The 24,796-nt window shown below is 45.3% G+C and overlaps 2 protein-coding genes across 8 annotated transcripts in view; both read left to right on the forward strand.

Moving 5' to 3' along the window:
• The first annotated feature begins 727 nt into the window (after positions 1-727).
• LOC122470368 (D-dopachrome decarboxylase-like) lies at positions 728-3,272 on the forward strand. The gene is given in 4 exon segments (XM_043557881.1): positions 728-952; positions 1,280-1,455; positions 3,023-3,035; positions 3,037-3,272. Coding segments are annotated over 4 exon segments (357 nt in total). The 5' UTR covers positions 728-844; the 3' UTR covers positions 3,097-3,272.
• A 2,380-nt stretch (positions 3,273-5,652) lies between these two features.
• The window catches only part of CABIN1 (calcineurin binding protein 1), a 153,591-nt gene continuing 134,447 nt past the window's right edge, over positions 5,653-24,796 (forward strand). The window contains exons 1-7 of one of the 7 annotated variants that reach the window (XM_043557878.1): positions 5,722-5,747; positions 6,134-6,145; positions 17,979-18,119; positions 19,418-19,494; positions 20,016-20,108; positions 21,400-21,513; positions 24,291-24,425. In XM_043557878.1, the coding sequence (XP_043413813.1) occupies positions 19,492-19,494; positions 20,016-20,108; positions 21,400-21,513; positions 24,291-24,425 (345 nt within the window). In that variant the 5' untranslated portion in view covers positions 5,722-5,747; positions 6,134-6,145; positions 17,979-18,119; positions 19,418-19,491. Of the gene's footprint in view, positions 6,146-17,727; positions 18,120-19,417; positions 19,495-20,015; positions 20,109-21,399; positions 21,514-24,290; positions 24,426-24,796 lie in introns of those variants that run through there. The other 6 variants (XM_043557875.1, XM_043557876.1, XM_043557879.1 and 3 more) reach the window with 6 other exon arrangements.

Raw genomic sequence — 24,796 nt, forward strand, 5'->3', positions numbered from 1 at the left:
GGCCAGAAGGGGGAGCTCTCACACCTATTCTTCCTCGCAACCCTTTACCACTCCAAAAGGAAGAGACTTACCTTGCATTCCCAAGGTGAGAAGACTATATACTACCCGCAGGGGAAAGAAAGATCCCCGCCCTGAAACAGTCCAGCCAATGAGACTGTCACAGCTCTGCTATTGAAAAGCCATTGTTGCACTTTTAACTCCCAGTTTATTCCCAAGTACTTTTTTGTTTTTAACAGTCCTTCCCAATTCTTCCCTTTTCTCTGTAAAAACCAAAAACCAAAAACCAAACCAAAACAAAAAAACGTTTCTCTTCTTTGTTGGCTGGATTTTCCTGTGGTTTTGCCTCAGGCTGCATGTCCCAAATTGCAATTTTCTGCTATCCTCGAACAAATAAAAAATTTCCCCCCGAATAAACCCATTTTTACCGGCAAAATAACGGGCTATTTTATTTTCAAGGTTAACAAGCTAAAAATGGATTAAGAAGCAGAGGACTGCAGCACCTAAAAGCCCAGTGAGCCAGAAAACCCCTGGCCAATGTGGCTGGAGCCAGCAGAGCCTGGGACACGGTGGGCGGGGCCATGGCTCAGCCAGTGTCTTTGGGGGAGGGTCACGAGCTCCACTCATCCCCGCCTGCCTAGGACTTCCGGAAACCGGCGCCAGCAGAGGCGGGGTGTGGACTATGCAGCCAATCCCGGGGCCCTGCGTGTCTGTCCAGCCAATAAGGAGCCTGGTTTCCGTGGCGCCCCGCCACAGCTGTCTATTCCGCGGCCCTCGGGAACATCGACCTGTACCCTGTGTGTTCTTTCTCTGCTCGTGTGGCCTGTCCAGTTCTTTCCCGCCAGACATGCCGTTTGTTGAGTTGGACACCAACTTGCCCGCCGGCCGTGTGCCCGCCGGACTGGAGAAGCGGCTCTGCGCGGCCACTGCAGCCATCCTGAGCAAACCTGAGGACGTGAGCGTGGACCGGGGAGCACGGGGCGGGATGAGGCTGGTGGACCAGGGTCGGGCTCTGCCCACGTCCCGGCTTCCCTCACCGCAACCCGGGCTCCTCGTCGCAGGGATCCCCGGCCTCCCTCTGTCTGTGACCCCGCGGCCCCACCCCTCATGTCTGCTCCTTGCTGCCTTCCCTGGCCCTGAAACCAACATGACCTCCAAGGACCTCGCCCCGAGCCTCTAGCCCTGACCCCAGGGGTCCACGCTTGTAGGCTCTTGCCCTCCCAGGTCCTCAGAGCAACTCGGCCTGTACAAGTTTCAGGCGAAACTTTCCTCTTCTCCGCAGCGCGTGAACGTGACCTTGCGACCAGGTCTGGCCATGGCGGTGAACGGCTCTACCGATCCCTGCGCGCAGCTGATCATCTCCTCCATCGGTGTGGTGGGCACGGCCGAGGAGAACCGTGGACACAGCGCCCGATTTTTCGAGTTCCTCACCAAGGAGATGGGCCTGGGCCAGGATCGGTGCGTGGGGGCAGGGAGAAGATGGGGGCAGGGAGTGATCCCATTCCAAGGCCCCTTGCAAGGCTGGGGGTAAAAAATGCACTCTTCTCCCTGCCCAAAAAGGGCCTAGGGCCCTAGGTCCTCGGATGGTATGTCTACCCTCAGAATGGTAGTGGAATTGAATGAATTCCTGGCTCTTCCATGGTTCCCTTGACATGTGGGCAAGGCGTGGCTTCTCCAACCCCAATGTTTCCATCTGTGAAGTGGGAAGGCTCTCCTTTACTTCCTGGGGGAGTTGCCAGAGTCATGTGAGATGGCAGTGCTCTGTATCTCCCTTGGCACCGTGCAGGGTAGAATGTTATTAACCTGACAAAGCTATAACCATTTATCATCTGCCTTTAGTCTTCTCCACAACTTAGAAAGCCAAGAGTAATTTAATAGGAGAGCTTCTCCAGGCTGGTCAGGAGGGATTCTGGGTATGTCCTGAGGCTGTGTGACCTTTGGCCGTGTAGCCCAGCTAGGTCCCAAGTGAGGCTCCCAGGAGGGTCAGGGAGTAGTGGAAAGGACATTGGCTTGGATGTCTGGAGACCTGGGTTCTAGGTCCAGTGCAGCTGGGGGATGCCTGACAAAACCTGAAAGTGAACCATCTCTGGTTTGTAGCCTTTTCTCTGTGAATAGAGGGGCATGTATTAAATGATCATCCAAGAAGACCATACAGCCCCCAAACATGGGATTCTGTGGCAGGGCTAAAGTTTCTTCCTGGGTGAAAAATATTCCTGCGCCAAGCCCATGCCTATGAGGAACTAAGAGCATGAGAAGCTTGAAAGAACCTTCCAGAATGGATCCTTTGTTAGCCCAGGAAGGTTGGTGAGGAATAGTCACTCCTGGGAGTGCTCAGACCTGGTCCTCAAGCTGGGGTGAGATAATAATTGTAACAACAATACGTAACGTATGAATGCCTACCATGTGCCAGCTTATCTATAGCTACCTTATATGCATGATCCCATTGGATCCACGCAAGCCCTGCCCCTCTGTTCACATCGCCTTGTGCGGACATGCCATCCCCATGAGGTTTGCAGATGGGAAAACTAAAGCTGTCACACACAATCCTTCCCCTACTACCCCTTAGACTATCCCAAGTATCCTGATCTTCATCAGGAACTTCCCATCACTTCTATGAGAGGGGCATGTTTATTCACTCCATAGACATCGGGGGGGGGGGGTCACCCTATGACTGGTTTTGAGCTAGGCTTTGAGAAAACAAAGGTGTCTGGGGCACTGCACATGCCCCCAGGGGGCCTGGAGTTTGAAAGCAGGAGGGCTGCCCCTCTGAGCTCACAGAGCATGCAGTGACCATCAAGGCTGCTGCATTGAGTGTCTGTCCAGGGACAGCCACCATCCTGCTTCTGACAGGCGTGCAGGGGGAGATCATTAATGAGATGAAGCAGGCTTCCAAAATGCCCGCTAGACTAAGGCAGGCTGGTCAGGGAACCCATGGTGGGAGTGCCTGGCTAGGGGTCTTGGAATATGAAGCATTAGCCAAGGAGCTAATGACATCTTTTTTTTTTTCTTTTTCTGTCTCTTGAAGGATAATTATCCGATTTTTTCCCCCTGGAGCCCTGGCAGATTGGCAAGAAAGGGACAGTCATGACTTTTCTATGATTGACACAGAGGGCATCTAGGACATCTGTGAGCTTTCTGCCCCTTCCAGAGAGGCCTCCTGGCAGAGGAAGGGCCTAGTGGATACCAGCTTCTGGCACCCCTTCATGCAGATATGCCTGTGGCCTCACAAGTCTTCTTCCTCCCCATCCTTGTGTCAAATAAATGAAGAGATCTTCTTTCTTTTCTTCTTCTTTTTTTAAATGTTTATTAATTTATTTTGAGAGAGAGAGAATGTGAGTGAGGGAGGGGCAGAGAGAGAGAGAGGGAGGGAGAGAGAGAGAATGCCAGGCAGGCTCTCCACTCAACACGAAGCCTGACTTGGGCCTTGAACTTGAGACCATGACCTGAGCCAATATGAAGAGTCGGATGCTTAACCGAGTGAGTCACCCAGGTGCCCTGCGACCTTCTTTCAAACATGACTTCTTTATCTCCCTTCACCCCTCCCTGGCATTCTCTGTCACCCTGGGCAGTGGTGTTGGTTTATGAGGTGGGAACTTTAGGGAACCTGAGAGATGGGATCTTTTCTGTCTTCGGGGCCACTGTCTCATGTATTGTATGTAGGCTGTTCAAATCCAAGTGTGGAAGGTGAAGCCTAGGGCCCTGCTCTCCATGCCCTGTGCAGGTTGGTTGGGCGGGCACTGGTCCAGCTTGGGTCTTCCTACAGATTTTGCTAACCAGATGTTCTTGCCGTCAGCTTGGGTTGGCCCATGCAGTTTACTGCCCATGGAATGCTGTGCTCAGCAGGAGAGCAGGATGGCTGGGCTTCTGGGACCTTTCCTGGGCATTTCGAAACTCCCATCTTCTCCTATGAGTCTTGCTAAAAATTCTCGGTGGCTGTGTACCTTGTAAAACCCATGTCCTGGAATGGTAAACCTGGAAATACAATGTCTGCCATTAGAAACGGAATGAATGCAATCCCCACCTCAACTCTAAATACTATATCATACTTTCCATTTTCAGGGATATATGGGCAGGGTGCAAAGGGTGTCCTTTTTGGTTTCTTTCCAGATGTTTGATGCAGAGTTTACATATCATGACCCTTAGACACTGTGATGGGCACTGTATTTCCCTACAGAGTTGAAGGCCTGATCATTCTTGTCTTTAGTGTACCAGTGAAATACCAAATTGAGATTTTAAGTCTGTCCTGTTAATATAGTTAGTAAAGTTAGTTTCCAGTGGAGTGTTCTTGTGCTTGTGGTGTTTGTCCCTGACCACTGCTGTGGAATGCCATTAACAGAGCTTGGAGTTCCTTCCTTTGGCCCCCTGTCCCAACTGTTCCTGCACTCATTCCTTCTGCCAACATGGGTGTCCTGCTTCCCAAAGGGGCTCAGGGAATGTTTGTATCATTGAATGAATGGTTGAAGTGCCCAAGAAGGGATTCAGGCCTAACCCTAGCCAGGACTATAAGGCAGCAGCCTTCTACCTGGTCCCACCTTAAATGTCTTATCCCCACTGTAGTGAGTGTGATGTCATCATTTGCTGTGGGGACGACTGTCCCTCCCCCCTCTCCACATTAGCCCCATTGTGGCCTTGAGCTTTGCCCCCTGGTAATACTGTGCTTCCTGAGGATCCAGCATGGCTTGCAATGTCTCTTACCTCCAAAAGCTTGCCACATAGCTCTCTATGGGACCACTCTCCCATCTTTTTTCAACTGTTTCAAGAGCTATTTCAAGATACAACTCAGGTATGAGAGCTGCATCCAAGGATGGGTGTTATCCATGAAACTTTGAAACCATCTGTTTATGCCTCTGTCCACTGCCCCTCCCTCCAAGGCAAAGTCAAGGTTTGTGACTCAATTCTTTTTGAAACTCCCAGGTATCACTAAGGCTTTATTGTTCTGAACTGGCGCTTTGAATTCTTCACCATGATGTTACCATCTTTATGTAAGGTCAAAGAGAAAGCCATAACCTTCATTCCTGTTTAAATCATGGTTGCTGGAATCAAGAAAGGCTGGAAAGGCTGTGAAGTCTTTCTCAAAAAAGCTTCGCTCCCAAGAATTTAACCTCTCTCAGCCCAAGGCCGTTTTCAGGAAACTTTCAATGCGAATCCTCCTTTAGACTTTGGAATTCTGTCACTCCCTGGATAGACCGTTCGTCTACCCGGCCTTGATTTTTTGTGATTTTTGTTTTTGTTTTTCCTTTGTTTCATAGTTGATTGTATCTGTGCCTTTTGGGCTTCAAATTCTTTCCTGAAAAAGATGAGGCACGGGGTAGTAGAAAGGAGAACCCTCCTCCCCTGGTTCCAAGTGTTCCCCAAGTTTACATTGCCTTCAGAGTACCTGTCTCAGGTTGTAACAAACGATAACACGGCCCGTCGTCATTTAGCTACTGCTCAGGGCCGGGCACCGAACTCGGCGCTTCCCAAATATTACAAGCGATGGGGCGTGGAGTCCGACTGCAAGCTGGCGCTCCGAGTCCACAATAGTTCGAGTACCAAAAAGCAAGGACCTGGAAGGTTTACACTCCCGCGCTAGGCTGTTTGCAGCCCGCAGGGTCCACGAGAGCCTGCGCGGCGGGCGAGCAGCGCGTGCGCCCTCACTGATTGGCTAACGGAGCCGGCAACGGAGCCAATGGGAACGCGCCTTATTGTCAGGCGGGCGGCCAGCCGGCTCGGGGGTCGCGGCAGGCAGGCCGTTGCCGTGGAGACGCCTGGTGAGTTCCAGGACTGCGGGTTTGGGGGCATCCCTCCGGTGGGGGTGCGGCTCTGCCGAACCAGCGGCAGCAGCGGGGGCCCGAGCTTGAGGGGCGGCGGGCGGATGGGCCGAGGCTGGTGTCGACGCAGGGGGAGCCTCTGGTAGTCTGAGTGGCACAGTCGGGGAAACCGAGGCCAGAGAGCGGGAGCGGTGAGGCCCGGCCTCCAGGCTGTCTCGTGGGCCTCTTCAGGGCCATGGTCGCCATCCTCGGGTGCCTAGGACGGGGCTCCAGTCTCGGGAGTGGTTTTCAGTGACAGCAGCAGAAGCCACCATTGATTTTACGTCCGCCGGGTGCTGAGCCCGGTGCTAACCCCCTACTGACGTCCTTTCTCTTCACCTTCACAGCAGCCCTGCGAGGTGAGTGCTGTTATTAGCGCCATTTACAGGGTGGAAACAGACCGAGGCGAGGGGAAGGGACTTGTTCAGAGTCAGCTAGCTAACTAGTGGGTCAGACGAAGTCTAGACAAAAACATTTTTTTTTTTTTTAAGATTTTATTTTTTAGTAATCTCGACACCCAATATGGGGCTGGAACTTTCAACCCCGAGATCAAGAGCTGCATGCTCTACCGACTGAGCCAGCCAGACTGAATATCTTGACTGCACTGCCTCCCAGGAGGAGGAGGAGGACCTTGGCTAGATAGAGTCTACTGACACTCTCAGGTGTCTTGCACAAGTGACTTTGGAGCCACTTAACTCTTTGGGGCCTGTGTTACTATGGATCTATGGGTCAAAGACTTCCTTCAGAGGTTGGCAAACTTCAGTTGTAAGTGTAATAATATTTATAATATTAACATGTAATTATATCATATGTTGTGAATGTAATAAACATAATTATAATTGTATTTTAGGCTTAGCATAGGAGGCCTGCTCTGTCTACTTAGTTCTGGCATTGTTTTTGTTTTTTAATTTTTTTTTTTTAATGTTTATTTATTTTGAGGGAGAGCGAGAGAGCGGGTGCGCCCGCCGGGGGCCTGGGGGTGGCGTGCAGAGGGAGAGGGAGACACAGAATCTGAAGGAGGCTCCAGGCTCTGAGCTGTCAGCACAGAGCCCAATGTGGGGCTCGAACTCACGAACTGTGAGATCATGACCAGACATGACCTGAGTTGAAGTCGATGCTTAATGCTCAACGGACTGAGCCACCCAGGCACCCCAACTCAGTTCTGGCATTGTGTAGTGGATACATGCAGAGACAATAGGTACACCAGTGGCAGTATTCCAATAAAACCTTATTTATGGACACTGAAATTTGAATTTTATGTAATTTTTATATAATTTTCATGTGTCACAAATTTTTTCATCCATTTAAAAATGTCAAAACCATTCTTTGCTTCTGGGCTGTATGAACACAGTAGGCGAAAGCCTCCTAGGGTAGAGGAAAGTGGGACCCAGCGAGGGGCCTCTTATGCCACAGCCAGGTAGTGCCACAGTGTGGCCCAAGACCTAGGCCTCCTGACTCCCAGACCAGAGCATGTCAGGAAACACCACTGCTTATCACTGACTGGGTCAGGGTGCCGAGGTACTCAAAGTGTGCTGTTCTTTATGTGTTCTTAAGGTTGTGGAAACCATAGCCTAGAGTTTGGAAATTTGTGAGGTTAAACTCCTGAATGTGCTATTCTGGGATAATATGATTGCTGGGCTGGGACGCTGAGAAACAAATAGATATTTTCTTTCTTTATTCGATAGCTGCTTTTTTTTTTTCCTCCTGCTAGTGGGTTTCTGGGGTTTGTGGTGAACAATACAGACATAGTCCCCATCCTCACAGTCCTTACAGATGATGAATACATAATCTCAAGTGGCTATTTCTTTTTATATTGTTTATTTTAAACTAATTTTAGGTTTAGAGAAGAGTTGCAACAATAATACGGAGAACCCTCCTTTCCCTAATATTCACATCTTACATAATCATGATAGAACTATCAAGAACAGGAAACTAATATTGGTACAGTTTTATGAACTCAGCCGTTAACCTAGTTTGAACATCACCAGTTTTGCACAATGTTCTATTTTTCATTCTGTGATGCTATCTAACTTCTCATTGCATTTAGTGATTGCTCGTTCATCCTTAATTACTTAGTCTTGTCTTTCTTGGCCTTGACATTTTTCAAGAGTACTGATCAGTTATTTTGTCTAATATCCTTCAACTTGGATTTGTCTCATATTTTCTCGTGATTGGAGTGAGGCCATGCATTTTTGGCCAGAATGATACAAACATTGTGTTGTCCTCAGTGTGTCATATCAAGGAGTTCAAGATGCTGATAGGTCTTATTACTGGTGATGTTTGTCTTGATTGCTTGGTTTAGTTGATATCTGCTAGGTTTCTATACTATAAACTTACTATCTTTCTCTTTCTAGTTAGTAAGCATCTGTGTCAATGGATCCTCACCATTTTTTTGGAGGATTTACTTATTTTCTGGCACCACAAGATGTTCCAGGCTTATCTTTTTTTTTAAATTTCTTTTTCATGTTTGTTTATTTATTTTGAGGCAGAGAGAGAGACAGAGCATGAGCACAGGGGAGGGGTAGAGAGAGGGAGAGGGAGAATCCCAAGCAGGCTCTGCACTCTCAGCGCAGAGCCTTACGCAGGGCTTGGATCACGAACTGCGAGATCATGACCTGAGTCTAAATCAAGAGTTGGTTGCTTAACCCACTTAACCAGCTGAGCCACCCAAGCGCCCCTGTTCCAGGCTTATCTTGTGTACTCTCTACCCCTACTCTGGAATCGTAATTCTTTGTTATGCCCTTCAGTGTGGTTATGTAATTTGTAATGCAGTAGGTTCATTGTTAATGTTTATATTACATTTTGGGTTCCCCCTGGAACTTAGTTGGTTTTAATTATTTTTCGAGTGGGAAACATGACTGTGCTTCTAAGAGTAAGAATGAACTGTAACAAAGGTATTCTCTGGAAAGTGTCACTCACTCTCCCGCTCCTGCCACCTTGTCCCTGTTCTCCTTCACCTTTCACCCCTTTCCCACTTATCCCCTGCAGCTAACTGATCTCTTTGGTGTCTGGATTATCCTTTCTTTTGCACAAATGAATAGATGGTCATGTAATTTCTTAGCTCCTCTTCTTTTATAGATGAAAGGTGGCATGCTAAAGATAATTGTGTTTCCTTTTGTCACTTAACAATGTCTTGAAAATCCTCCTGTATGTGTTCATAGAGATCTTATTCATTTTTAAAAAGTTTTATTGAGATAAAATTTGCCTATTTATTGAGATAAACTTTACATACAATTCAGTGGTTTTTAATATTCATAGAGTTGTGTGAGCATCACCACAATCAATTTTAGAGCATTTTGTCACCCCAAAAAGAAACCCTGTACCTGTTAGAAAACTTCTCACTGTCTCCCCCCTATGTCGAGGTGGTCACAAATACTTTCTGTCTATATAGATTTGCCTTTCCTGGATATTTCTTATTAATGGGATCATGCAAGATGTGGTCTGTGACTGGCTTCTTTCACTTAGCATAATGTTTTCATGGTTCATCTTGTTGTCAGTGTTCATTACTTTTTATTTATCCATTTGTCAGTTGATGGACATTTGGGTTATTTCTATTTTTGGTTATTATGAATAATGCTCTATAAACATTTCCTCATTAATTTTTACAGCAACATATTACTTCATTGTGTGGATGTACCATAGTTTATTCATCCACTACACTATCTGTAGTCATTTAGGTTGTTTCCAGTCTCTTGAAATTACAAACAACGTTGGAATGAATAACCCTGTGTGTATGTATTTCATATTATTGGAGGTACATCTTCAAGATTGATTCCTAGAAGTGGAGTTGCTGGATTGAAACGTCAGGGCATTTGTAGTTTTGTTAGCTCTTGTCAAATTCCCCTCGAGAGTGGTTGTGCTAGTTGGCATTCCCATCAACAGTGTATGAAAATAATGCCTGTTTCCTGACAACCTCTCCAACAATTAAAATTTGTTAACTTTAATTTAATGACTTTAAATTTTAGTTAGTTAACATACAGTGCAATATTGGTTTCAGGAGTAGAATTAAATGATTCATCACTTACATACAACATCCAGTGCTTATCACAACAGGTGCCCTTTTTGTTTTTAAAATTTTTCAATGTTTATTTACTTGAGAGAGAGAGAGAGAGAGAGAGAGAGAAAGACAGCACAAACTGGGAAGGGACAGAGAGAGAAGGAGGCACTATCTGAAGCAGGCTTCAGGCACTAAGGTGTCAGCACAGAGCCCGACGCGGGCCTCAAACTCACCAACCCTGAGATCATGACCTGAGCTGGAGTCGGACGCTTAACTGACTGAGCCATGCAGGCACTCCAAGTGCCCTTTTTAATACCACCCCGCCGCCCCCCCCCCCCCCCCCCCCCCCCCCCCCCCGCTATCAACCCTCAGTTTGTTCTCTATCATTAAGAGTCTCTTGTGGTTTGTTTCCCTTCCTGCTTTTTTTTCCATTAATTTTAATTTTTGCCAGTGATAGTGACAGTATGATAGACATAGTGTCTCAGTGTTGTTTTAATTTGCATTTCTCTAATTATAAGCGGGTGTGAGCATTTTTTCATATGTTTGATAGCCAGTTGAATGTCTGTTTTTGTTGATTGTTTACTTATTTTCCCTATTTTTCTAGTTTTTTTCTTTGCTTATTGTATAACATACTTAATGTGAAATTTAATTTTTGAAGTATTTTTAAGTGTACAGTTTGATGACATTAAGACATCAACACTGTTATGCAACCATTACCACCGTCCACCTCCAGAACTTTTTTCCATCTTCTGAAATTAAAACCCTGTACCTGTTAAACACTCCCTGTTCCTCCCCTCCCCCAGCCCCTGGCAACCACCATATTACTTTCTGTCTCTATGAATTTGACTGCTTTAGGTACCTCACGTAAGTGGAATCATACACTGTCATTTTGTGCTCGCTTATTTCACTAAGCATAATGTCTTCACGGTTCATCCGTGTGGTAGCATGTGTCAGAATGTCCTTCCTTTTTAAGGCTGAATAATACTGCATTGTATTTATATACCACATTTTGTTTCTCCATTCATCTACGAGCGGGCACTTACTTGGTTGCTTCTACGTTTTGACTATTGTGAATAATGCTGTGTCTATTAAGTTTTTAAGAGCTCTTTATGTATTTGTCTACAGTATATGTTGCAAATATTTCCAGTTTATCAGTTGACTTATGACTTCTTTTTTCTGATTAAAAATTTTTTTTCTAATTAAAAAATTATTTAATTTTATTGAAGTATAATTGACATATAGCACTATTCAGGTTTAAGGTATATAGCATAATGACTTGACCTATATGTATTGTGAAATGATTACCATAATAAGTTTTAACATCCATCATCGCATCTCATATAGATACAAAAAAAAAATATGTTTTTCCCTTGTGATAAGAACTCTTAGAATTTACTCTCTTAACTTTCAAAATATACCATACAGCAGTGTTAACTATAGTTATCCCTAGTACTTATAACTGGAAGTTTGTACCTTTTGGCCGCATTCATCCAATTCTCTCCACTTCCCTCCCCTACCTCTGATAACCACAAATCTTTTTTTTTTTAATTTTTTTAAATGTTTATTTATTTTTGAGAGAGAGAGAGAGAGACCGAGTGCGAGTGGGGGAGGGGCAGAGAGGGGGGACAGAGGATCTGAAGTGGGCTTTGTGCTGACAGCAGAGAGCCCTATGTGGGGCTAGAACTCATGAACCAGGAGATCATGACTTGAACCGAAGTCTGACGCTTAATCGACTGACCACCCAGGCACCCCAAAATTTAAAACCATTTTTATGTAGTTAAATATATTAATCTTTTTTTCACTGCCTTTGGATTTTAAATCATGGTGAGAAAGCCTTTCCATATACAAAGTTAAAGAGGGACTCATCCATATTTTCTTCTAGTATTTGTATGGTTCCTTTGGTTTTCATTTAGATCTCTAATCCATTTGGAGTTTATTTATGTATATGGGGTGAGGTAAGGATCTAATTTTATCCTTTTCCAAATGGTTACCAATTTTTCTGAGCAAGTCTTACTACAGAGTTCATTTTGACCCCAGTGATTTGAGATACTACCTTTGCTATGTTTTATTTTATTATTAAAAATTTTTTAATGTGTATTTTTATTTTTGAGAGAGAGACAGAGACAGAATGTGAGTGGCAGAGGGGCAGAGAGAGGAAAACACAGAATCTGAAGCAGGCTCCAGGCTCTGAGCTGTCAGCACAGAGTTGGATGTGGGAGGGTCTCAAACTCACAACTGGTGAGATCATGACCTGAGCTGAAGTCGGACACTTAACCGACTGAGCCACCCAGGCACCCTTTATCATTATTTTTAAATGTTTATTGTGAGAGAGAGAGAGCAGGTGGAGGGGAGAGGGAGAGAGAGAGGGAGAGAGAAACCCAAACAGGCTCTGCACTGCCAGTGGCAGTGCAGAGCCTGACCCTGGAGCCCAGTCTCACCAACTGTGAGATCATGACCTGAGCCAAAATCAAAAGAGTCAGATGCTTGACTGATTTAGCCAACTAGGTGCCCCTCTCATATTTTATTTTTATTTTATTTTTTTAATGTTTATTTATTTATTTTGTGTGAGAGAGAGAGAGAGAGAGAGAGAGAGAGTGTGTGTGTGTGTGTGTGTGTGTGTGTGTGTGTGTGCATGTGGGCCCGCATGTGGGGGGGAGGGGCAGAGAGAGAAGAAGAGAGAGAATCTCAAGCAGGCTCTGTGCTGTTAGTGCAGAGTCTGATCTGATGCTGGGCTCGATCTCAAGAACCCTGAGACCATGACCTCAGCCAAAATCAAGAGTTGGACACTCAGCCAACTGAGCCGCCCAGGTGCCCCCACCTTTGCCATATTTAAAATTTTCATATGTACTTGAGTTTGGGCATGATCTTTGTATCATGCCTGTATCAGTACTACTCTTTTAAGTACTAAGGCTTTATACAGTATTCTTTAATGGTAGGGCTTATCCCCCTCTTGTAGCTCTTCTTCTTCACTGTTTTCCTAGCTGTCTTACATGCTTGTTTTTCTATATGAAAACTTGTCTGTATGTCAATTTGTCTAGTATCTTGTTTATACTTTTATTTGTATTGCATTGATTTTATAAACTAACTTAGGGAGAACTGACATCTTTATAATATTGAGTTCTTTCTAAGAATGTCTTAGGTTGTCATTCCATTTGTTCAACTTTAGTGTCTTTTGGTAGTGTTTTAAGATTTTCCTTGCATAGGTTGCACATTTCTTGTTAACTTAATTTCTAAATATTTAATCATCTTGTTACTATAAACAGGATTTTTCTCTATCATAATGTCTTCTGTTTATTTTTTATGTGAACACTATTGATTTTTCTATGTTAATTTTCTATCATGCTACTTCATTGAGTTCTTTTATTAAGTTTTATTGTTGGTGTTGGGGTTTTCCAGGTATTTTATTATATTGTCTGAAATTAAAGATTGTTTTACTTCTTCTTTACCCATTCTTATACCTCTAAATGGTTTCCCTTTTCTTATGGCAATGCTAATAAACTATGTACAGTGGTGGATAGTAGCAGACATAATGGGCATCCTTACTTTGTTACTGATATTAATGGAAATGCCTTTAGTGTTTCTCCATTAAATAAGATTTTGGTTTTAGGACTAATGTATATAACAAAGTATCCTTCAATTTTTATTTTCTTGAGTGCTTTTTATCATCAGGGGTGTTGAATTTTGTTAAAGGCTTTCTCTTCTTTGGAGATAATAATACGATTCCCCCCCGTCCTTAGATGATTTTATTGTGTTTTCACATATATGAGTATTTGTGTTTTTATTGTTAGTATTTCATTAAAATTTCTCCAATTTTAATTGCATTTCCTTTCATCCAAAAATTGTGGAGGTTCTTAAATTTTTAGATAGAAGGACCTGTCTTTGGTTGTTGTTCATGGTGGTGGTTGTAGTATTATTAAATTCCAGTTTTAATTTATTGTGATCAGAGATATTTTGAGATTTAATTGTACTTTATAAAGATGTTTTCTCTGTGACTTCAGAGAAGTCTGTGAACATGCTGTGAGCACTGGAGAATGTGTAGTCTATGTTAGCTGGGTATAGAGTGATATACATCTGTAAGTTCTGTAATTGTTTTGTCGTTTAGATCTTCTATCTCCTTAACTTATTTTTTTTTTCTCCATTTGGCCTGTCTTATACTGAGAGTGGTGAGCCAAATTTCTTATTATTAGTGCATTTTTATTTATGTGTCCTAGCATCTCCTGTGGTTTTTGTTGCAGAGAGTTGGTTGCTATGTTATTTGGTGTATATTTTTTTAATTCCATAGCATATTTTATTTTATTTTAGAGAGAATGTGCATGTGTGTGCATGTGAGCGAGCAGGGGAGGGGGAGAAAGAGAGGGAGATCCATGAGATCATGACCTGAGCTAAAATCCAGAGTCAGATGCTTAACCTACTGAGCCAGCCAGGAGCCCCACATATATTTTTTTAGATTTGTACCTATTTATTTTTTTGCAACTGTTGTGACATATTTTTTTTTCTATTTTGATCTCCATTTGTTTGTTGCTAACGTATAGAAATACAGTCACTTTGTGAGTGTTGACCTTTACCCTGTGGCTTTGCTAAACCCACTTGATACTTATTAAACTTAGGGTTTTTGGGGCGCCTGGGTGGCTCAGTTGGTTAAGCGTCCGACTTAAACTCAGGTCACGATCTTGCGGTCCGTGAGTTCGAGCCCCACGTTGGACTTTGGGCTGATGGCTCAGAGCCTGGAGCCTGCTTCGGATTCTGTGTCTCCCTCTCTCTCTGCCCCTCCCCCGTTCATGCTCTGTCTCTCTCTGTCTCAAAAATAAATAAACGTTAAAAAAAAAAACTTAGTGTTTTATTTTATAGATATTTTTGGATATTCTATGTAGACAATTACATCATTTGTGAATATGGACAGTTTCATTTCTTCCTTTTTAATTATCTTTTTGTTTTTATTTCTTTTTCTTGCCTTATTATAGTGGCTAGCATTTCTAGTATACTGTTGAATAGGAGTGATAAGAGTGGATGTCCTTGCCTTGTTCCTTATCTTAGGGGGCAAAGCATTCAGTCTTATGGTTAAGTATAATGTTAGCTGTAGCTTTTTTGGTAAATGCTTTTTGTCAGATTGAGGAAGTTTCCTTTCATTCCTCATTTTCTAAAAGTTTTTTTTTTTTTAATCATAAATGGAGAACACAGTGTGTGATGATCATGTACAGTAGGGGCCACATCAAAGGGGAAGCTCCTTGATGAAGTCCCATTGGGTTGAGATGGGAATACTTCTCTTTACTCAGGAATGTTACAGTTCACAGTGTTACCGAAGCCATCAGTGAGCTGTTCCTTTATGCGGCTTCTCAACTTGGCTTGCCCTACAAGGGGGCATCCTGTGAGTGACAGATGCTGGTCTTTGAGAAAGATTTGACTGAGAAATTAAATGTCTTCTACTAAAACAGACAAGCTGCCTAGATACCACTCATTTGCTTGCTCATTCCTTAATGGAGTACTCTGTTGGTACAAAAGATAAAGACAGGACTATTCAGGTGCTTATAGGCTGGTAGGTGGGAGAGACCCAGAGACTGGGTAATTCCAGTGCAGAGGTGAGACTGTGTAGAGGAAATTTAGAACGTACTCTTGCTGTATTAAATCAGTATAAGATTTTCAGTTTTGAAAAGCTTTATTTTTATGTTTTAGGTAAAAAATTCTTATATGTACTGATATTTAAAAATCCAAGGCCAGTTTTTTTTTTTTTATTTAAAAAAAAAATTTTTTTTTTCAACGTTTATTTATTTTTGGGACAGAGAGAGACAGAGCATGAACGGGGGAGGGGCAGAAGAGAGGGAGACACAGAATTGGAAACAGGCTCCAGGCTCCGAGCCACCAGCCCAGAGCCCGACGCGGGGCTCGAACTCACGGACCGCGAGATCGTGACCTGGCTGAAGTCGGACGCCCAACCGACTGCGCCACCCAGGCGCCCCCAAGGCCAGTTTTAAGGTAATAATTACTATGTACTATTTTGGCAGAAGTAAAGTAAAACAGTCTGTGTTACAGAGTCTCCACAGTTCTCTCAATGTGTATTAGAGTACAGTATTCTGACTCATTCTTTATTTTGCTACTGGGAATTGAGGGGGCTGAGGAAGAGTGGTAATGATCGGATGGAATTGAGGGGCTATGGCAGAGGGGATGCTGGTCTCCTGGGACTAATGTGCATGAGTCTTTGTGAGGATCATTTTTTTAGGTTCCTCTTGAAATGTTGTATGAACACTTACAAGTATGCTTCAATTCCAGTGTGTATCTGTGTCCAGCCCTCCTGACTGCCAGCCTTATGAGATATGCATTATCATACCCATTTTGCAGAATAGGAAACTGAGGCATAAGGGACTGGCTGACCTGCCTGAAGTCACAGTGCTAGAAGAAAAATAGGACCCTAAGCCCAGTAATCTTTCCAGAGGCTGTTTTAAGTTTAAGTGAGATAATGCAAATGTGCCTTGTAAGTGTCTGGGATAGACTATAGAGGTAGAGGAGTGGAAGGTACTGTATTTTTAGATTATGTTAAAGTTAGCCCAGGAACCCTTTCCAGCGGGGACAATTGGCTTGAGTTTTAGCATGGATTTTAGCAATTTCAAAACAATTAGGAAGCTTGAAGTTTCTATTTTCTCTTTGGCACCATGGGCTCCTCAAGGGTTTTCCTGGCCCTGACTGTAGTACCCAGGGAGCACTAGGGGAGTCTAGGGGCTTTCTTTATGGAGGCAGGTGGGCAGAGGGGTGGGCAGGGACTTACGCACAGGTGGGACCAGAAACCTCTCTCTTGACTTGGAGCACATGGTTTTCCCTCCAGCTTGGCTGGTTATCTTTCATTCATTCTGTCCTGAGGAGGTGTCTCCTGTCAGCTCTGAAATGGAACCTGAGTTCGTCCTGGTCCTGGGGGACACAAAAGCCCCAGGGGAAGGTACCGGCCCATCTGGCACGATTCCGGTAGTTGTTAGGTACCTTCCTGCTAGGTGCTGCTGAGCAAGAACAGGCAAGCTCTCCTCTTTCAGGAGTAGGTCGGCCCTGGGCTGATGTTCTCCCACCTATGGACATGGGTCCCACTGCTGCTACACAGAGACCTGATCCCTCAGCCATCTCTGGGTCCTCCTCTCGTTTTTTTCTGCATGGGGATTCAGGTGGCGTCTGGGAAGACTTGCTGTGACCTGGAGCTAGCACCTGCCCTGTGGGGAGCTGGTTGGGGGCCTATGGTTAGGTGTCAGCACCACCCTCCATGCACTCTTTACCCCAATTTATAATTGTTTACCCTTGCTTTCAGTTCTTTTGGGTATAGACCCAGACGTGGAAATGCTGAGGCATAAGGTCACCTTAGGTTTAAATTTTTGAGGAACTGCCATACTGTTTTCCACAGCAGTGCACGAGGGTTCTAATATCTCTACGTTCTTGCCAAAGCGTGTTGTTTTCTATGTGTGTATGTTTTGTTGTTGTTGATTTTATTTATTTTGAGAGAGAGAGAGAAAGAGAGAGAGAGAGAGAGAGCGCACAAGCAGTGGAGGAGCAGAGACGGGGAGAGAGAATCTTACAGGGTTCCATTTCACAAACTGTGAGATCATGACTTGAGTTGAAATCAAGAGTCAGTCACTTAACCGACTAAGCCACCAGGTGTCCCTTAAATAATAGTTTAGATGCAGAGTTTTAATCATATAATTTCTACTTTACTGTCTCTCTCTCTCTCTCTCTTTTTTTTTTTTTCTGTATTGTGTGGTGGTCACAGTGTCTAACATGGCATAGCTTATGGTGAAGCAGCAATTTCCAGACTTAGTAGAAACATTCTTTTTTCCTAAATATAGAACCCAGGAGATAAAATAGCTGTTAGCCTAGGGGATGTTTGAATCTTCCTTGTAGGTGAAAAGACTGTACTTCCTTTCTTGTAAGAATCCTTGGAGAACTCAGAACCCAGTGTGGAAGCCCTACTACAAATCATTGCTGTGGTGCCGTTGGCAACAGTAGCAGTCCTTTTAAGCTATAGGGGTGGAACGTGCATTCAGTCTGTATGCCTGGGCTCGCTCCCACTGCTGGATCCTTCCAGGGCCTTCTTTCTGCCAGCATCTCAGATGGGACTTTCTCTGATTCCTCTTTTGGCCCTATCTGGCTTGTTTGGGGATGCCCTCTGTCCCAGCCCCTCAGGCCAGAACCCTTGGTGTTATCCAGAAACCTTCTGTTCCCTCCAGGCTCCCCGGTGCTGAGTCCTGTGAGCCTGCCTCCTGGAGTGCGTCCCTTCTGTCCACTACCACTGCCCCATCCAAGTTCCTGTCATCTCTTTGTTTAATTACAACATGTAATTCACATACCGTGTAGTTCACCTATGTGAGGTATGTAAGTCAGTAGTTTTCAGTGTGTTCACAGAGTTGTGTAACTGTCACCATGACCAATTTTAGAACACTTTCATCCCCCAGAAAGAAATCCTGTACCTATTAGTAGTTACTCCCCATTTGCCCCTCTCCTGCTGCCCATTATCCACTTTCTGTTTCTGTAGATTTGCCTGTTCTAGACATTGCATGTAAATGGAATCAGACAACATGTGGCCTTTTGTGACTGGCTTCTTTCATTTAGCATCAAGGTTGATTCCTGTTGTAGCAGCTATCAGTACTTTAGTCTATTTTATGATTGAAGAATAATCAACATAAGACATTTTATATATCCATCCATTTTATTTATCCACTCATCAGTTGACGGACATTTGGGCGGTTGCCACCTTGAAGCTGTTATGAATAATGCTGCTATGAACATTTGTGAGCAAGTTTTGGTGTGGACATGTGTTTCATTTCTCTCGGGTAGATACTTAGGAATGAAATTTCTGGGTCATATGGTAACTCCATGTTTAACATTTTGAGTAACTACCAGACCGGTTTCCACAGTGGCTGCCCACTTTACCTTCCTATCAGTAATGTATAAGCTTCTAATTTCTCACATCCTCACTAATCCTGTCATTTTTTGCAGACTTCAAACTGGTCTACTAAAACTGGTCTTCAGACTGGCTCTGATATTTTTTCATTTATATTTTTAAAATTTAGTTTTCCCAGAAACTCTCAGTGGCTCCCGTTGCCAACAGGATAAAGCTCCTAGTTCCCCCCGCATGGTATCCTTTCATCATCCACACCATCTCTGCTCTAAGATTGCACTCTGGGCTGTACTGGCACCCGCACATGTCCCCATTCCACCGCCCCCCCCCCCCCCCCCCGCCCCCGCCTCTTTGTTTCACCACCCTTCACTGCAGTGCTGTCCATTCCTGATCACTATCCTTGATCACTTCAAGTGAATTGTTTTCCACTGTTAGACGTTGCCTGGGTTTCTCTTCGTTTCATTCAACTGTTGAAAAAAATAACTGTTTATAGGTCTGTTGTCTCTGCTGAGCAGTGAGACCTGGGGGCAGGAGTTGGTCTCACTCTTCTGTGTCCCCTGTGCCTGGTGTCTTATCTGGCTAGAGAGAAGCTCTGGCCTGGGGACCTGGGTGACATTACAGCTGTCCCAAGGCAGTCGCTCACCAGCCTGTGTGCTTAGAGCTGGTCAGGCCCCTGGACTTGGGAACTGCTTCGTGGTGGGCCCCCGGAACTATGATGTTGCTGGTGCTTCCTGGGCCCTCTCTCAGTCTCTCTTGTTTCCTGTCTAGGAGATTGTGGACTGGCACAACCCCTGCCAGTGATGGGAAGTGGTGCTTGGTGGCAGCAGTGAAGCTCTCTGAGTATGGTAAGGATTGGTGCTTGCCTATTTTCCTGGCATCAGTGTTATTTTGTCACTTTGCTCCTGGGAATGTGGGACATTTTCCTAGGTGACACTCAATATGGGGCAGCCTTCCTCCTGGGAGAGCTTTTGGCTCATTTGAGGGTAAGGATATTTGACCTTCTGTTGGAGTGGCTTGCAGGGCCTCATCACAGTTGCAAGAAAGGTACAAAGTTAGCATGCTTTGTTGGAGTCTTCCATTGTGTCTGGCCATTGCTAGGGTGTCCCCAGTCTGTTCCTTATGCAGTGAACAGTACCCAGGATATGCTCCCCAGATAGATTGTTATGGTCCCCCAGACATGTTCTGGTCCTTATTTTTTTTTCTCAATGATCATTTGTTGTTCATTACTCAGATTCTGAGATGGCCATAGCTGTTCGAGGTAGAAAAGATTATGTGCCAGAGCAGAGTTGTATTCATTGTAGGTTGTTAAAGAGACAAGTGACATCTCAAAAGCAACTTTTTTCCTCCCTCAAATCCCTGTTTTTAGATTCGAATTGCAGCCTTAAATGCCAGCTCTACAGTTGAGGATGATCATGAAGGAAGCTTTAAAAGCCACAAAACGCAGACCAAGGAGGCCCAGGTATGTAATCCATGGTCTTCCTTGGTAGACCTTGCTTTCCATTTCTGTAGGTGGTACCTCATTTTAAATACATTCAAGTGACTTAATGGGATTTCACAGGAAAATCCCATTTTGAAAGATAGCTAGTTAGTTCTCCATCTCATGTTAAACCTGCTTCACTTAGAGATGGTCACACTGAAGAGAAATTCTGTATTCTATGAGCAGTGTTTGGACCAGTCCAGCTCCTGGACCCGCTTCCCCAGCTGGGGCTAGCTTTCCATGCAACCCATTCTTTGTGCACGCTTCAGGGATTGCACCCAAGGGATGGTAGCATATTAATGGTAGATGGTGCTTTGAGGTTTCCTGGTATACTGTCCTCACTTTCCAATGTGAGGAGGCCCTTGATGGGAGCTGCCTTGATGGGGTTGGTCGGGGGCCAGGTTCAACTTCAGCTCTCTGGATTCTTGGTCTTTCCTCTCTACTACGAGGCCTGGCATTCCTTCCATTTCAGCCTGCCTTTTTCCTTCCTTCCTTCCTTCCTCCCTTCCTCCCATCCTCCCATCCTCCCTTCCTCCCTTCCTCCCATCCTCCCATCCTCCCATCCTCCCATCCTCCCATCCTCCCATCCTCCCATCCATCCATCCATCCATTCATCTATCCATCCATCCATCTCTCCACCGGTGTCCTGCCTTAGTATAGCAGTGGTTCGCTTCTTCTTCCTGCCTTGGGTTTCCCTGGAATAAACATGTGCCTCCTCTTTCACAGGAGAAACCAAGGCAGTCTGGAGCCCTTTCAAAAGTCTGCTAGTCCTCTATCCCTGGTCCTCAAGGGATGTCAGTGGGGCCCAGCCTGCCCCTGCCCCCTCTGTCCTGGAGGAGGTTGTCGCCCTCCCTGGGCAATGATGAGGCTAGGGCAGAGTGGCAGGGAGAAAACAATGGAAACCATCCATATTCTCTAGGAATCACTGGGTTATTATGGCTGGTGAGGCCACTCTCCCAGCTTCACCCAGAAAGGTCCAGGTGAGTTTATAACCTTGCTGTTGCTGTGACCCTGTGTCCCTGGGCCAGTGTTTTTTGCTATTGCTTAGGCTCAGTTGAGCCTGTGTTGCTCCTGTCTCCTTGGGGGACTCCTGCGGGGTTCTTCTCATAGTAATGAGCTCCTGGGAGGTTGGAGTATTAGAATTGTTTCCACTACAGAGGTTATAGCTGTCAGTTAACATGGCCTTGACTGCAGTCTCCCTTACACACACTTTTGGCTTAAAAAATGACAAACCTTTATACTGTGTGAGAATATCTCTTATCTTGGTTCCCAGGAAGCAGAGGCTTTTGCCTTGTATCACAAGGCCCTGGACCTCCAGAAACATGACCGGTTTGAGGAGTCAGCCAAGGCCTACCATGAACTCCTGGAGGCGCGCCTGCTGCGAGAGGTGAGGCACCATAGACCAGGTGGCGGGCTTGCCCTCTGCCCTCCCACTTCTTGGCTGGGCAACCTTGGACATGTTACCTCCCCTCTTTGCCCCTCAGCTTTCCCACCTGTAGAGTGTCAGCCTCGTTGGATTGCTGTGAATTCCCTGAAGGTTGAGTGAATTCAGTGAAGCATCTAGAGTGGTTTTTGGTGCATAGTAAGAACTCTTTGTCGGCTATTTTATTACATTTTCTTTACAACTTCTCTGCCAAGTTGGTGGGGGCTGTTGTCCCCGTTTTACAGTTGTGGAAATGGAGGCTTAGTGAAGTGTTGATAGCTCAAAGCCATCCAACTAGTGAAGCATTAGAGCCAGGATTGGAACCTATGGTTTCCTGATACTTAATGATCCTGTTGGCAACACATTTTGGCAAATGCCGTTTGGGTGATAGCCCATGAGCTCAGAAAGCCTGTGTAGGTGCTCTGTGGGCATTTGAAAAACAGTTGGAGAAAGGGCTGGAAAAACAACACAGAGGCACGCTGAGGACACATGGTATGGGCAGAGAGGGACAGGCAGGGCAGGACCTGGATCCAGCCTTGGCGCCATGCTAGTGATGAGTGAGTTAAACCTGAGTTGACTGGGTCATGGAGATGTTGCCTGGAGGTTTGAAAATGAGTCTTAACTTAAAATTGATTTAAGAAGAATTATATTTCATTAGGAGGAAAGGTTTTGTTTTCAAGTAGCCAAACACCAAACACAGAGACATGCAATAAGGAAGCAGACAGACGCTATCCATGGACATTTTCTAGAACACAGTCCTTCAGTTGAGCAGTCTCCTATACCTCTAGGAAGACAAACACTTGTGTCTCAAGTCCCTACCCCTGGATAGTTTCTACCACTAATGAGGCAAAATGCTAACTGAGTTCTAATTGTCAGTATGAGGAGTCTATCCCTTCTCTTACTCAAGGTATCTGTTCATGTTCCTAATTGGATAGCTTGTCAGGATTCTTTAGTGCTGGTTATAGCGTCTTAGAATTAGGGCCATGGGAATTGCGATCCATACCTCCCCCTTTAGTAGAAAGTGAGTGAGGGCCCAGAGATGAAAATGACTTTATTCTACTTTACCGAACTTCACCCATGGGCCAGGGACTGGATATGTTTCAGGAGTGGATCTTCCCTCAGACCACAGAAGAGTGGGCCTCAGAGGTGTGAGCAGGTGAGCACAGCACCGAGTTGGGAGGGTGCTGGCCGGATGTCGGCCTTGTAGCCATAGCTGTGTCCATCTCTCTGTATATCAATTTCAGTCTTAAATGACTGCTGTAGCACTCTCCTCCCTGGCTTATAAAAGTAAAAGGTGGTCACCATAAATAATCAAAAAGTACAGAAAATATACAGAAAAGTTTGTTTTCACATTCATCAGGCATTGGTGTACCTAAAAACTAAATTATGTAGTTATAGTAGCACAAACACTTGGCATAAACAGGTCATGGAACACAGCTGAATCCTAAGAAGCGGACAGCTTAGTTGGTATACATGCTGGTGGAGGCTTGTTGGGGCGAGCTCTTTGTCTCCTGTGGCATCAGCCTGCATGTCACGGAGGATGGAGAATGGTGCTGAGTCCAGCTGGTTAAGTAGAGGTTAGTGACAAGAGCTTCTGTTGTGTCTGGATGTACCACTTACTATCTAGTCTCCAGGGTGGACTCACACAGCTTCTGTAAAAGGGCTTTTGAACAGTTCTGTACCTGGAGGGCAAAGGTACCTGGTGTCCAGCCTTGGTCACCCTGTCGTTGGGAATCTTTCTGCAGCATAAGCCAGACGACAGGAGAGATCGTGAATGAAGCCTGATTTGAGCCTTTCAGTCTTCTTGTTGCAATTCCTTAAGACACTAGGGTAGATTTCTTGGGATTAGTCAAGGGGTGTGTCCTAAAGTGTGCATGTCCTCAGATCTTATCTGTCCTGACCATGAAGAATGATGTGTGGGGGTGACCTGTCCCAGGACAAGGCTGGGATTTGGACCTGCCCCTGGAAAGAATTTCTTTGCGCCACCGAGTTTTTCTGTTAGAAAATGTTTTACTCCTTGTCCCATGGTTAGAGCAGTAGTTTGTCTCATCAGGGATGTCTTAGAAGTTGTAGCATTTTCAAAGAGTTTTCATAAAAGCTGTAGTGAAGTAACTTTCTATATAAAGCACGTTTACAATCTTTATGTTCTCCTGTCTCGTTTGCACTTTTGATACTTAGGGTAGGATTTACTGTTATAAATCAGAGGCCCTTGGGGCACTAACTTTTTAGTTAAGGTAACTTATCCACAGTCATGTGATGATTACAGAGGTGGGAGCTTAGCTTCCTGACTCCTAATCCAATAGTCTTCCTGCTGCGGAATGTGTAGAGATGTGTAAGTTGGCTGCCTAGGCACCTCCAGATCCTGCTGCTGCCCCTAGGTGGCTTCCTCATGCCCTGTTCCCCCTCTGCAGGCTTGGTGATGTGGGGGAGCTGTGGGCTCCAGGCTTGACCTTTCAGGCATGGCTGTAGCGATAGGGAGGGTTTCCCCTGTCTCTTTTCGTTCCCAGACTATCTGCAAACTGCCTTGTGGTGGTCTGACTTTTCTTCTCTGTCTGCTTGGAGCTGGAGGGGTCCCCCAAGAACATCTAGCGTAGTGCTTTCATTTTCCAATGGACGGTGCCACCGGACTGGGCCAAGGGCCTGCGGCAGAGACCAGCCCGGAAGTCAGGTATCCTGCTGACTGCCTGCCAAGGCTTCAAGGCCTAGGTGTCCCTTCTAGGTGTCTCTGTTTTTGTTTATAGGCAGTTTCGTCTGGTGATGAGAAAGAAGGGTTGAAGCACCCTGGGCTGATGCTGAAATATTCCACATATAAGAACCTGGCCCAGCTGGCAGCCCAGCGAGAAGACCTGGAGACAGCCATGGAATTCTACTTGGAGGTGTGGTTTTGGCAGCGCTCAGCTCCCTCAGGGTTTTTGAAAGCTCTCGGTGGAGGGGGTGAGGTTGTGGTCTTATTGGCTAAAGAGGAAAACTTGTAGTGGCGCATTGCTGAGCTGTGGTGCCTGAGACCTTCATCAGCGGGTGGTAACAGGGAGTTCACAGAGAGCAGGGGCCCGCATGTGCATTCGTCCTCTGCCACTCAGGTGTGTGTGCGTACCCTCTCTGGGCCTCCAGGTCCATACCAGGATGGTGGGCATAGTAAGAAGGAGGGTGTTTATGAAAATTAAATGAATTGGTACATACACAAGTTATGAGAGCACAGCCTGCCCCCTGGTACCCTGCTCCTGCTCATTGCCGTATAGCCATGATT

Source organism: Prionailurus bengalensis, chromosome D3 (assembly GCF_016509475.1).
Source record: "Prionailurus bengalensis isolate Pbe53 chromosome D3, Fcat_Pben_1.1_paternal_pri, whole genome shotgun sequence".
NCBI lineage: Eukaryota > Metazoa > Chordata > Mammalia > Carnivora > Felidae > Prionailurus > Prionailurus bengalensis.